At 44.4% G+C, this 13350-nt stretch overlaps 1 protein-coding gene across 2 annotated transcripts; it reads left to right on the forward strand.

Annotated features, from left to right (window-relative positions):
• Nucleotides 1-1237: 1237 nt before the first annotated feature.
• On the forward strand, nucleotides 1238-11421 carry klf5a (Kruppel-like factor 5a). Of its 2 annotated transcripts, XM_046402454.1 has the most exons (5): nucleotides 1793-2042; nucleotides 2575-2631; nucleotides 2739-3885; nucleotides 5174-5233; nucleotides 8740-11421. In XM_046402454.1, exons 3-5 carry the CDS (start codon nucleotides 2751-2753, stop codon nucleotides 8916-8918), a joined length of 1374 nt encoding a protein of 457 aa, XP_046258410.1. In that variant the 5' UTR covers nucleotides 1793-2042; nucleotides 2575-2631; nucleotides 2739-2750; the 3' UTR covers nucleotides 8919-11421. The 2 variants fall into 2 exon arrangements, with proteins under 2 accessions (XP_046258409.1, XP_046258410.1); XM_046402453.1 differs by lacking the exons at nucleotides 1793-2042; nucleotides 2575-2631 and adding an exon at nucleotides 1238-1617.
• The last annotated feature ends 1929 nt before the right edge of the window (nucleotides 11422-13350 follow it).

Here is a 13350-nt window from a genome sequence, read left to right on the forward strand (position 1 = left end):
AATCACTTTTATGACCCATAAAATTTTTCATATGTGTCAGATAAGTTCAGGCCACTTTTCGGTGTTTTCCATAACAAACTGTGTGATAAATGTGTGATCTTGTGCTGTGTGCCCTCACCATCACATATTAAAGGGCAGCTCCACCAGTCAGGTTGCTTTTCAGTCTGTGAAAATTGCTCATTAATGTCTTCTTTGCAGAAGATTTCCAAATATTTGAAAAACATAATCTCTAATGACACTCAAAGATCCCCTTCACACGTGTCTTAAGACCCATAAAAACATTCTCTAATGTCTGTCTGACATTGTTTTTGCAGGAAACAAAAAGCACATTAAAATCCCTAAAATGGTGCTTATTCCTTCTCCCTCATTAAAAATTTCAGAATATATTTCACAACTTTTAACTGCTAGACACAAGATGTCTCCTCCTTCACTGTGGAGTCGGTTCTCGGCGTTCGTATGCTGCAGGCTTCGAGTTTCCACATCACACTTGTGTATGCTACCAAATATTTGACCAGCATTGGCTTCTGAACTATTTATGATGTCACAAATCCTGCTCGTAGGCTGGGCCTCTTCAACTCAGATTTTCAATGAACACACAAAAAAAAAATATAGTCTGAATAAAATCTTTCAGGCGTGACTGTGACACACTTTGCTCATACAGCCTTCTACACAGTGAAGCACAAACATTCATCTTCAGGAAAAATATTCTGGAGGAGGACAGAAAACCTGCTTTACAAACTGGGGTTTTGGGTTCTGAAAGAAGCAGATATTTAAGAGACTTTGGGAGTGTAATGAGAGAGTAAAATATAATGCAGGTGGCCAATCTTTTCTTAATGGCTCTCCTTTTGAGACCCACAACTTAATGGAAGTGATCTAAATCTCTGGAATACGCCTTTAAATGTTTATACAGTGACATTGTATCAAATGTAACTGTGGGGGAGGTAAAAAACAAAACTGAATTGCTAGAATTCTATGATAACATTTCTAAGCACCAATTTCTGATGCATGTGGTCTGACATAAGCTTTCAAAAGGAAAGGAGGGGAGAAAAAAAGATGTGTTGTTGTTTTAAAAGGCCGGTGCGTGCCTTTAACCTTCACCACCACAATGGACGTGTATGCATTTACGACAGTGTGGTTAATGTATTTAGATGGAGCGTAGGGCGGTGGCCAGTGAATGAATGATCAAAGCCTTTGGTGGGCGGTGCGTGTGCTGTATTTACACTGGGCCGCTCCGCCCTACAGCAGGAGATAGAAAACTGTCTGTGGGCCGGTGGAGGGGATGAAACAAGTGGAAGGAGATGGAGCAGACAGGCGCGCATTAATAACCCCACCACACGCACTACACCCCGTCGGCTCCTCTCCTTCTTCTTCCTCAGTGCGCGGCTGCATCCTCCTCCTTTTTTTTTTTTTTGCATAACAGGGGACGAGCGATCACTTGCGGCGCTGCGTCGGAGCTTCATGGCCGCGGCACTCACGATGAGCGGCGGCGGGCAGGAGGATCCATTCTATCCGCTGCAGAAGGCGACTCTGCCCGCTGGATTCTCCCTGGAGGACTCTGAGTTGTTCGGCTTGGATTGCAAGATCACAGACAAGGCAGGACAGAACGACTACACTCAGGTTAGAAAACAAACCGACTTTACACATTAGTGATGTATTGCATTGAATGGGCGTGGCAGACTGGTTGTAGGTCCAGGTTGTGTGTGTATTTCCCCCTCCCCGGCCTCCAAATTTCAATCGGTGTTGCTGCGTGATGTTCGCAAACACTTTGTTTTGCATTATTTGCGACGATAAGAGAGCAGGCTTCGGCCAGCTGGACGCGAAGTCGAGCTGCTCCGCCCGCAAACGCATTCACCGCATGTTTTCTGTGCCAGCCAGTTGGTCACCAGTTGTTGGTCTCTTCTTGGCGTCCCCTCTCACCATCATACCACGCTGACAACAACTGACTTCAGCCTCGGACAGAAAGGTCCCGGCAACTCTGCCCTCCCTCCCCCAGTTAGGCAGGAAACTTGTGCAGCAGAGGAGAGAGTTGTACATAACAGCTGGTAGGATCAGGAGCCTTGAAATAGCAGCCCATCCCCAGACTGCTGCTGCTGCTGCTGCCGCTGCTGCTGGTGCTGCTGCCTCTGCAGCAGCAGACGGGGAGTCATGGGTGTTTCCCCATTCCCTTTCATGTTGCTGTTTCATCCTCTGCTGCAGGGCTTCGCCAACTTTTATGCCAGTTAGATCTCTCAGATTCGCAAGGAATTAGACCACAAAGCAGAATGTGCACTGAGGCTTAGTTTGACGCAAAGTTGTTCACCAGAGATGCCAGTTTGATCAGTGATGGGCAGCTTCTGTAGTGTGTTATCAGAACTGCAGAATTTCCTCGTGTTTGACATGAGAGGTGTTAGGTCTGATTCTTCATTTGCACCACAGCATGGCCTCAACCTCAAACTGCTGGCCTCGCTCGCAGCTGGTGGGTGTTTGAGTTCAGCTTTGCAAGCAGAAAGGGAATGTGGCAGCCGCCTATTGATGACTACTTGATAAATGTTTTCGTGGTGACTGTCCTATTAAACCTTTGTCTTCTCAAAATAGCGCCTCCGAATAGTTTCGTGGTGGCTCACGAGAAGCGCTTGCTGAGCTCACTGCTGGGTATGTTTTTCCGTGTAGGTTTACTTTAACACCCTAAAATGAGATGTTTCTTAACCAGGCATTTTGTGTGTTTGTCTTTTTTTTTTTCTTTTTTTTTAAACCAATAGGCAAAGTGTGAGATGGACAGGTATCTCTCCCCTCAGCCGCTTTCCCTTCCACCTCCTGCAGACGGCCAGCAGAAATCACAGAGAGACAGTGCGTCCGTGGTGGATCATTTCTTCACTGACGAACACGCAGGGGCTCCCTACACCCTCAACATGAATCTTTACCTCCCCGACGGCGCCTACCTGAGAATGGGCCTGTCTCAGCAGACGCGGGCCCCTCAGCACCAGAACCACACAGGTCTTACCCAAATCAAAACAGAATCTGCCTCCCCGTGTTTCTCTCCCAACCTGCAGCTGCACTGCCCCAGCGCAACGCCCACTAGTAGCTGCGGCACATCTGGCCATGGCCCCGGCAATGTTGTCATGGAAACCTCACCTGTAAACATGACGCTAACAGGGTTACCAGACTTCACCAGTATTTTCAACCAGTCGGGAGGCAGCCGTGGTGGCGACTCAGTGCCAGAAGTGTTTGTAAAACAGGAAATGTCGTCACAGTTTGAGCAGCAGGAGCTCCACCACCATGACAATGGCAGCTCACTGTTTCAGCTACTAAACTCTGGCTTAGAACATCACCATGGCAGTGGTATGCAGGCTCAGCATCATCATCACCATCATCATCATCAGCAGCAACAGCAGCAGATACAACACACTTCCACTTCCACAATCCACACCCCTTTCCATGATATGCCGATAGCTTCTTCCGCATCTCAGCAAGAGCAGACGGCCAAGCCTGCCTACTGCAGCCTGGGTGTCGGGGCATATACGCATCCTCATGCTCAGACGCACCCCCATTTCCTCCAGCAGCAGGTGCCCTACCTTCCACCCTCTCCGCCGAGCTCGGAGCCAGGCAGCCCTGACAGGCAGAAGGAGCTGCTACACACCATGTCCCCTCCACCCTCATACGCAGCCACAATCGCCTCCAAGTTGGCCGGTGGCAACCCTGCGGTCGGTCCCGGCCCAGGACCAGGCAGCTTGGCCCTGCCCCTCAGTACAGGTTCCACGCCGGTCCCAGGCCAAGCAGCGGGCCTTCCCCAAGCCCCAGTAACGACCCCAGCCCCAACCCCAGCTCAGACCACCGTGCCTGTCCGCTACAATCGGAGGAACAACCCAGACTTGGAGAAACGACGGATCCATCACTGTGATTATCCAGGTTAGGACTATAGTTCAGTTCTGCCACTGTGTGTGTGTGTGCGTGTGTGCGCGCACGCGTGCATGTGCTTATTTTACCTCTGCTGTGTTGTCAGGTGAATTCCTGATCACTCACAAAATCAGCTTTATTTCAAGACATTCGTGATTTTTTTTTACAGATTACATGTTGTGTCTCGGCTGACTTTCCCAGGCTTATGACTCACAATATGTACTACAGCCACAACAAAACACACACTGTACTGGAATTAAAATATTTTGTCTGTGGAGATCATCAGTCACTACCTTTCAGTTAACTGTCTATTTAAAAACTGCTGTGCATTTATTATCTAACCTCAAACGGCTGCGGCACTCTCATCAGTCAGCCCTCACACATCGCTGTGGCTTTAAGGTCATCGCTGGCATGATTGTGGAATGAACCTGCTCGTGGGTGTGTTAATTACATAGATTTTCTCACCGAGTCTTTTGACCTTATTTTCCACTAACATATTTGCATATAGTCACAACTGAGGTTGCGCTTCACCTAAACAAAAAAAAAAAAAGAAAAAAAAATTGGCTCACACACTCACACACACACGCGATGTGCAGCTACTTGTAGGACATGTAACATCAACTAGCTTGTGGCAGCGTGTAAAATGGGCTTAAGTGGAGCCTCCTGCGGCATGTTGGCACATGTCTAACTTCTTTCAAGTCAGATGAATCAGATTCATCATATCCTTGCAAGGACAGATCTACACTTTACCCAAATGTAGATTAGTCACAGTGCTTCACTGTGCAATACATGAAATTCTGTCACTTCCTAATTTAAGGTCAATAAGTAAGAAGGCTCTTTCAAAATCATCCAAAAATCTCACGACCTTTTGACGTTGTAATCTACGTACCGTGTGTAACATTATGTGCGAAAGGTTTTCTAATCCTGAAATTAAAATATCTCCACTTTGATGTCAAACTAACAGGTGTAGTGAGCAGATGTTTTCAACAGACCACTGTTCTGTGTGATTAATGGCATGCAGCTGAATGAATTTCTTGGTAAATACCCTAAATTTAAACAGATTTAATGCCAAACAAAATTAACCGTCTGTGGGAGGCTTTTTTTTTTAAACTCAGCGACAGTACTTTTTGAAAGTCGTGACAGCACAAACATTTACTATATCTCATTTCAAACAGCTTGTGTTCTTCATTAGTTCACATAACTCGCATACCGCAGCTCAGTGTATTGGCCAAATACGTCTGACACGAGTTATTTGGTTTAAATTTCTTCTGTTTGTGCTTCCCTCCCTGTTTGTCATCAGGCTGCAAGAAGGTCTACACCAAGTCGTCCCATCTGAAAGCCCACCTCAGAACTCACACGGGTAAGCCATTCCTCTAATCAATGCAGCTTTTTTAATCAGAACCTGTCGGAAAAAAAAACGAAGCTGCGTGCGTGAGTCGTATTTCGGTATCTGCACTGGCACCATGTTGCTAGGCAGAGTGTTGTGTTCCTGGCATGTGTGTGTAAATGTATCCTACCCCATTCCCATCCTCTGCCCAATATATTATTCCATCAAAACAGGTGGAAGTGACACACTTCTGCCAGGGGATGACTCTCAGACTATGTGGTCGGCGCTAGACGTACAGTGCCGTCTCTCCTGGGGTCCCGGTTCCCGTTCAGACATCGATGTTTAAATGCTTTAATACGCTTTACCGAGACTAGTTGGGCTTGTTTGCCGCTATGAAGATCTGCCTGTGCAGATACGGAGATATGTTAGATCATCTGTGTGCACGTCACGCTTCATTTTCTTTTATCTTTCCTCTCCCCTTTCTTCTCTTCCTTGTTTCAGTCACTTTCTTTTCACGTTTAGTTTTGAACTGTTAGTTTTGCATGAGCAAAGTCAACAAACAAGCACTAAGGTGTTGGGCCCCACCTCACTCCAGCTAACAAAACAAAGTTTCTGTTGATATCTACGCATTCCTCACTCATCTGGATACACACACACACACACACACACACACACACACACACACACACACAACTCACTTGTACAACTTTGCGATCCAGATTCTGCTCCAGTTGTGAATCTGAACTGCTTGTGCAGAACATCGTTGTGGGTGTGCGTGCCTTGCATTTGTAGTACATGCAGTACTGGGAACATGACACGACAATTAGATCTGGCGTCATTCATGCTGCAGGCTGATTGTGGTTATTGCAGTTATTACAGACCACAAGATGAGAGCATGACACGTACGGAGGGATGTAGCAGCAACTTCCATATCCTCTCTGCTTTTTTCTGTCGCTTTCATTCATCTAATCATCCTCCTCTCTGCTTTGTGCCATCCTCCCACCTTCAACCCTTTCTGTCACCCTTTATTTCTATCTTTGTCTGTTACTCATCTTACTTCTCTTATTCAGCTGCTCGAATGTGCACTTACACACTCACACATATGTCCACACACACACACACACACACACACACACACACACACACACACACACACCTGTCAGTAATCTGTATGAGATGATTCCTAATGCGTTTGGGTCCCCGCGGGAGTTCCCACTCTAATCTCCATCAACATCCATTACCCTGATTGTGTGTGTGTGTGTGTGTGTGTGTGTGTGTGTGTGTGTGTGCATGCATGCACATAGTTGCATGGGCGCATGTGTTTGCGAGTATATTGTGAAAACACTCCTCCCAGTTTTTTTTGTCTTGGTGTCTTTTGTCTGTCCTCAGTGTTCACTTCTCAGGTGTGTGTGTGTTTGTGAGTCTGCTGATACTCTGGTTGATTTCCAAATTTCCTTTCCTGCTGTGCCTGTTTAAAGGGTTAGTCCACGTATTTTTTTACTTTCCTCTTTTGGTATCCAGCATACAAATAGGTTTTCATTTTGTCCAGATTTCTGCCTCCACCCCACTTAAACGGACGTGAATGGAGTTACGTTTGTGCTGCACAGAGCTTTGAAAAAGTGACATTTAAACTGTTTAAGTGTTTTTTGTTTGTTTGTTTTTCGGAAGCCGTTGTCTTATCAGTCTGAGCACACTGTCAACAGTTTCCACTTTTTTTCCATTGAAGTAGTTCCAGTAGAAAGTGTTCACAGTGAGGTCTGTGAGCTGTCCATGTGGACTTTGTGTCTGTGAACAAATGCTGTGGGATTTACAGAAGGATTACAAACAGTTTGCATTTTGCTTGTCCTGTTTTTGAACATTAGAAAATTGTATATAGACGCTAAAACAAGACTGAGAAGGAGAAAAGACTTCTAGCCAGACAGCACACCTTCCATTAGATTCCAATATAATTTGCTCTTTACAGCCCTGCGGCTTAACTCTTAAGACACTTTTTAATCACTTATGTGGAGATGCAAAAATTCCTGCTAACTTAAATTGGATGTTATCTCGTCTAACCTTTAAATTGCAAAGAAAGAAAGGGAAGAAAAGGAGCCAAACCAAAGAAAGAATAAGAAAAAGGAAGAATCAAGTTCCTTCCCTACTGGCTTTATTTCTTCAGCATCCATTGTTGCCAGACTAGGTGTGGTTTTTATATCACAGTAACAGTATATATCAGTATCACTGCGCAGTAATTGTTCTCTAAATTCAATTAAGGACTGGTTTAAAATAACCACACTGTATCGAACTTGATCACATTTGATTATTTTCTTCTTTTATTTGAAACCTCTATACAAACAAAAAGAAATGCCTCACATGAGACAGCACAGTTAAAACACAAAAGATCTCATCTTGGGTTGGTTGGGATGCTTCCTTCTCCGCATTTATAATTTCACTCTCCTCCTCGACTAAATCCAAATGTCCAGACTTCATCTGGATGTGGCTGAGGGCCGTCCAGACTTTTCTTTAAGCCCACAAGGTGCTTCAAGCTGACTTCCTGCTCATTGTTCAGACTTCACCAGACGTCACTGATATAAATACCCACAACTCATTGCAACAGAGACATAATGTTGTAGTTTTTCTGAATTGCTGACTAAATAAAACAAAAAGACCTTATTCGTAAAAACAATTACATTAGTTGAATCTTGCAGCGGCAAAGTAATATCCAACAACATCATGATACAGAAATCTGTTGAAGTAAAACCTGTAGAGGTAATCAGAATTCATTCCAGAAAGTGGACATTTGGGTTCAGCCCTTTGTCTCTTCAGCCAACCGGCTTCGAGGTGTGTTACCGCCACCGACCTTTGCTCTCACAAGGCGGTTGGATCCGCAAGATGACACAAGAACTCAGCCCTAATTTGCCACATGGCTGTGGGAATGATATGGCCAAATCTCTACTAATAGACACAGATATTTCTAAAGAAATGAAATCAAAGTTACCACCAATGATACCACTAGCGTGAAAATCTCTATTTGTAATTTGGTTGAACAGATCTGTTCAGCCAACATTCAGGTTGGTGAACCTGGAATGGCTGCTGTGCATCACAGACCGGTCGGTTGGGTTGCGTTGGTTAGACTGCGCTGGGGCTGAGGGAGACAGGTCATGCTAGTTTTGCACGAGGTTGCAGCTCAAAGATTACTGGGATGACAAAGTGACAGAGAGGCGAACTACAAACATCAAAAGAGAGCACAGAGGCAAAGGAAGACAATACAGTCGAGTCATACGTGGGAAACTTTTAGTGTGCTTGATGAATGCCTGGGACTGCATATGTTGTTAGACAACCGGACTGTAAAGCCTGTTTCCCCAGTTCCTCCACCCAGTTGTATGAATCATGTAACCCAGGGAATTAAGAGTCTGTTTTAATGATGATCGGTGTCATCAGTGCTGTGATTACACCCTGACACGTCTCTGCTCTGTGGTGGAGTGCCGAGCAAGAAAATTGAGCTCGGTTTTGCTCGGTTTGTCACTCATTCAGACTTTCTCTTTCCTCCCGCCCCGCAGGTGAGAAGCCGTACAGGTGCACGTGGGACAGCTGCGACTGGCGTTTCGCTCGTTCGGACGAGCTGACGCGTCATTACCGGAAGCACACGGGCGCCAAACCCTTCCAGTGCGCCGTCTGCTCGCGCTCCTTTTCCCGCTCTGACCACCTGGCCCTGCACATGAAGAGACACCAGAACTAGCAGCGTTTGCAACACGCTCTACAAATACTAAAAGCACTGTCTGGACTCACGTAAAGCACTCACTCTGCGTCCCACAGAGCTTCATTTCCTGCAAGCCGCCCGATGCAGAGCGACTTTCACTGACACCACAGCTCCTCCTGGTGCTGCTATCATGTGCTAAAATGGTACGATAGCCGAACAAATGTGCTTTACTCTTAACCCAGAGTGGGGTAGTTTGGAGGTTGTATAGTAGAAAGATAACGGCCGGATGAAGTTCCTGGTCCCTTAACCTCCAGAGTTACTTGTTATAGTTTTCTGTGGACAAACACAAAGAAGAAAAATGAACAAAAATAAAATGGTAGCTCCAAAAAAACTGACTGGAAAGAAAGCACTTACCACTCAAAAACTGTACTTTTGTTGTCTCTGTTCTAACATAGAACTGGCTTCATAATTTTTTTTTATTATTATTCTTTTATAAAAGCAAAGCTCTTGTTTGCAAAACTAGTCAAGCCAAATCTTTTTTTTTTTTACTCCTTGGTTTGTTAGTTTGTTTATATAACTGGAATATCCAGATTTAATTTTTTTTTTCTTTTTTAACAAATCCTTTGGTTTGCACTAGACTTGGTAATCTTAAGTCTGAGCCTTTTTGGGCCCGTTCAACTCATTCACCACTGGAGCGATTATTATCACTGCTAGACTGAAGCTCTGTGAACACCACACAAATCATTGCTGTTCAGATATTAAAAATTGAAGGCATTTATACTCTGGAGAGAGGGAAGATAGTGCAGGGGGAAAAAACGAGGGAGGGGTGGAGATGGAGAGATAGAAAGATTTTTGATTTTAGAGAGAGAGAGAGAGTGGAGAGGAGCTCTGAGGACGACAGAAACAGAGGCAGGCGGATGATTGCTAAAGAGCAGCAATTGACGATGAATTATTCATGTATTTCGACGGATTTCCAGCCAGAGAAATGTAAGCGGGACCCTCAGATACATCCTAGGTTTCATTCAGTTTAAGCAGATTTGACCGTATTTGATGCACAAGTCTTCAAAATACATTTACTTTCATCGCATCTCGTCCAGGGTTTTACTTCTTTCAAAAGTTTTAACCAAAGTATCCTCTTCATCATCACTGACACCTTATTAAGTGCCTCCTTCTCTGGTTTATGTATGTTTGTCCAGTGGTAGCAGAGCTATGACCAGTGTGGACAGTCCTTTTTAAATACATGTGGTGCTGTTTTTATTTCCCCGGTCTACTCCATCTCTAGATTCATCATGGGGGGAAAAAAAAAAGTTTATTTCTTTTAAATGTTTACCCATCATTCGTTGTTAATTGAACAGCTCGGTTCAGGCCGCTTCACTGACATCCTGACATAGCGTGGAACCTTTTAATTACAATGACAGACGGTCCTTTCTCTGAGGGTTCTCACTCTCTGACTCTGTACACAGCTAACTTGCAACTGGGTTATATCAGTCAATCGAACACGGACGCTTGTGCTGCTAAAGGATAAGTTCACATTTTATCAAGTCTCTTTAGAACAATCCTCACACTTGCTCATGACTGCGAGTGTTCCTGTCCATGAAGAGATCCCACGCTTCGAACATTTTCAGTGCAAGTGATGGGAGACAAAAACAACAATGAAACAATGAAGTAAAGAAAAAAATGCATTGCGATGTTCAGCTGGAGATAAAGCAGTATGGGTATCTTTCAAAGTTTTATCGGTGCTAAATTCCCTCTTTGTGCTTCAACGAACAAACTGTAATGAGGAATACCACAAAGAGGGAATTTTACACTGAAAGGACTTTGGATGATACCCTTTTGATTTTATTATTCTGTCATTGTAACTTTGGTTGAACATTTTTTCCACAGAGTGAGGATTATGTCTCCCATCACCTGCACCGAAACACTTTAGTAAGAGATCTTATCACAGTCGGTGCCTGTAAACTGCTTACAGACACGTGGACATGAGCGGATTGTTTTATGACAATGTGGAAAAAATGCGAATTCCTCCTTTATAGTACTCTTGAATGTCCATGTTGAGGGTGTGATTTAGCCTGTGCCTATAACTGTATTTGTTCATTCACTGCAGGTAGCATAAATATAATATAGCACTGTAATGTATCATGGTAAATCTGACTATTTATTTGATTGTGTAGAAGTGGGGTTGTATCAGATCAACCGTCTTTCTCCCCAGCAAAAATGCCTTAATGTACATATATATGCACTGTAAATAACTTTTTTTTTTCATTTTGTCCTCCTCCCCCCTTTTGTTAATATTTTGTGAACAAAAGGGCAAAAAGTGGAAAATGCCCTGCATCCAAAAAAAAAACACAAAATCATTTGAGCCTTTTTCCCCCTTTTGGTTTTTGTCTTCTTGTTAAACATTTTGATGTTTTATATGTTGTCCTTCCAACAACTTATTTTGTAGATTTGTTTTTCTTCCTAGATAAACGTTCCAAAGACAAAAGTTGTTTTTCTTCAACTGAGTGAAGCCGATCCTAATAAAGTCAAATGACACTTTTACAGATGTGCTCTCATGCTGGAGTTAATGGGGAGACTTATGCTTCTACCTGCTAACAGTGACTCAATTTCAGGGCTTGGGTGTGGCAGCAATTGAAGAATGTGGTACATCTTGTTTTTTTTTTGTTTTTTTTTTTAGTCCATGAGGTTTTTATTAAAGGTTTTTTTTTCTGAAGAGTGAGACATGCCGTACGGAGTGTGGGACATTAAACAAGCCTCGTCGAGGCCTGAATGAAAAAAAAAAAAAAGAAGCACGACCACGCTTAATGTTTTAAAATCCAAACATGGTTTCTGTGGAAGAGCTGACGCTGCAGATTTTCCTTAGAGATCCTTCATGCTTAAACGTTCAGTTTCAGCAAACGGAGATAAGAGGGGAAGATGTGGACGAGAGGCGAATGCGCCTTCGTCCAGGACCTGCGAGTAACCTGCAGCATCCGTGCTGATCAACAAACAATAGTTCTTTGATGTCCCAGTGAGAGACAATGGACAAGAAAATAAATCTGACCACCACTCGGGGACCAGAGGGGAATCCCACTGCATTGAAATGGATGTAAAAACATGTGCACACACACTCACACACACACATACACCATATGTTCTTGATTTAAGTCATAAATGTGACCCAGGGTCTCTGTTGTAATCTACCTCAGATGTCAGAAAAGGAGGGGAGGTGGAGGGGAGAGAGTGAAAGGAGTGAAATGCAGAACAATCTAAACAAAAGAATCTCTGGGGGGACCCAATCAACCACTTCCGTCCTCCTACATCTCCTCTCGTTCTCCTCCTCCTCCGCTCTTCTTACTTAATTTCATTTTTTCTTTCTTTTTCTCTTTGTCTTTCCATGCACCGTATCCCCCCCCCCACCTCTCCTCCCCGGTGGAAAGTATTGTATGAAAGTCCAGGGGCGCTGCTCCATGGGTCAGAGTGGAGACTGTTCTCATAACCTGCTCCGCTCCACATCTTTTCCCCTACTTTAATCATCCACCTCGTCTCCCTGTAGTCCTCCCTGCGCCATCTTTTCCTCCACCTGAAACTCAGGGAGGAGAACTTGTCATTTCACTTGTCTTCTCTTTCCTTATCTTGATTCCTTCTCTCACCAGGTTTTCCAAAGTATACAGAATAAATGAAAATGTAGACATGCAGGTGTATTTCTGAGGTTTGAGTTCTGATGTTTCACTCACACACACACACACACACACACACACTGTGGTGATGAGTGAGTGGGAGCTACCGGTTCATGTTTTGGATCAACTAAATTAATGTCACACATCTGGAAGAAGGCTTCTGCCTGCTCCACCCTCTGCTGTGCTGCGTTGGTGTGATTCCCAGTTTCCCTTTGTCTCTCTCTCGCTCTCTCTCTCTCTCTCTCTGTGTGTGTGTGTGTGTAAGTATAATGTTTCCAGTGCTCCTCTCTTGGAACAGACCACCCACTCGGAAGACCAATAGAACGACCACGGGGAGCCCGGATAGACACACACACACACACACATACATGCAACTCCCTCCAAAGTCAATCCTTCCCAATATTCTCAGAATAGACCATGTTGTTATCAGAGATCCAAGAGATAACACGACAGCTGACATGCTATCACAAAGTTAAAGATAATATCAGAAATCGAGGAGGTTTTTATTCCGAGACGCTACGTTCTGTTTTAAAAATGTTGCCTCAGGTGAACCGCTCAGTAGTTAGAAAATGTTAAGAGAGGCTTGAAACTGAATACCAGAGCCTCAGCGTGGCGGCTGGTATGGACTGTAGCAGCTCTCTGTAGGGGACTGTACCTTCAAGGCCTCTGTAGAGAGCTGCTATAGGAGAGGTGTGGTGAGGACAAACAGGAGGCCCTCGAGAGTAAAGACAATCCAAAAGTTGCATTTGAAGTTCTCGTCCACGGTTGTTTGGTAGCTGCTCACAGCAGCAGCAGCTGCCTCCCCGTGATGATAC

Source organism: Scatophagus argus, chromosome 10, assembly GCF_020382885.2.
Source record: "Scatophagus argus isolate fScaArg1 chromosome 10, fScaArg1.pri, whole genome shotgun sequence".
Classification (NCBI taxonomy): Eukaryota; Metazoa; Chordata; class Actinopteri; family Scatophagidae; genus Scatophagus; species Scatophagus argus.

Excerpts from the sequence above, each read along its gene's own strand:
- klf5a (XM_046402453.1), top strand. The coding sequence starts at position 1,459 with ATGGCCGCGGCACTCACGATGAGCGGCGGCGGGCAGGAGGATCCATTC. Across the intron at positions 3,886-5,173 it reads CCATCACTGTGATTATCCAG|GCTGCAAGAAGGTCTACACC; the intron begins GTTAGGACTATA and ends GTTTGTCATCAG. Across the intron at positions 5,234-8,739 it reads CCACCTCAGAACTCACACGG|GTGAGAAGCCGTACAGGTGC; the intron begins GTAAGCCATTCC and ends CCCGCCCCGCAG.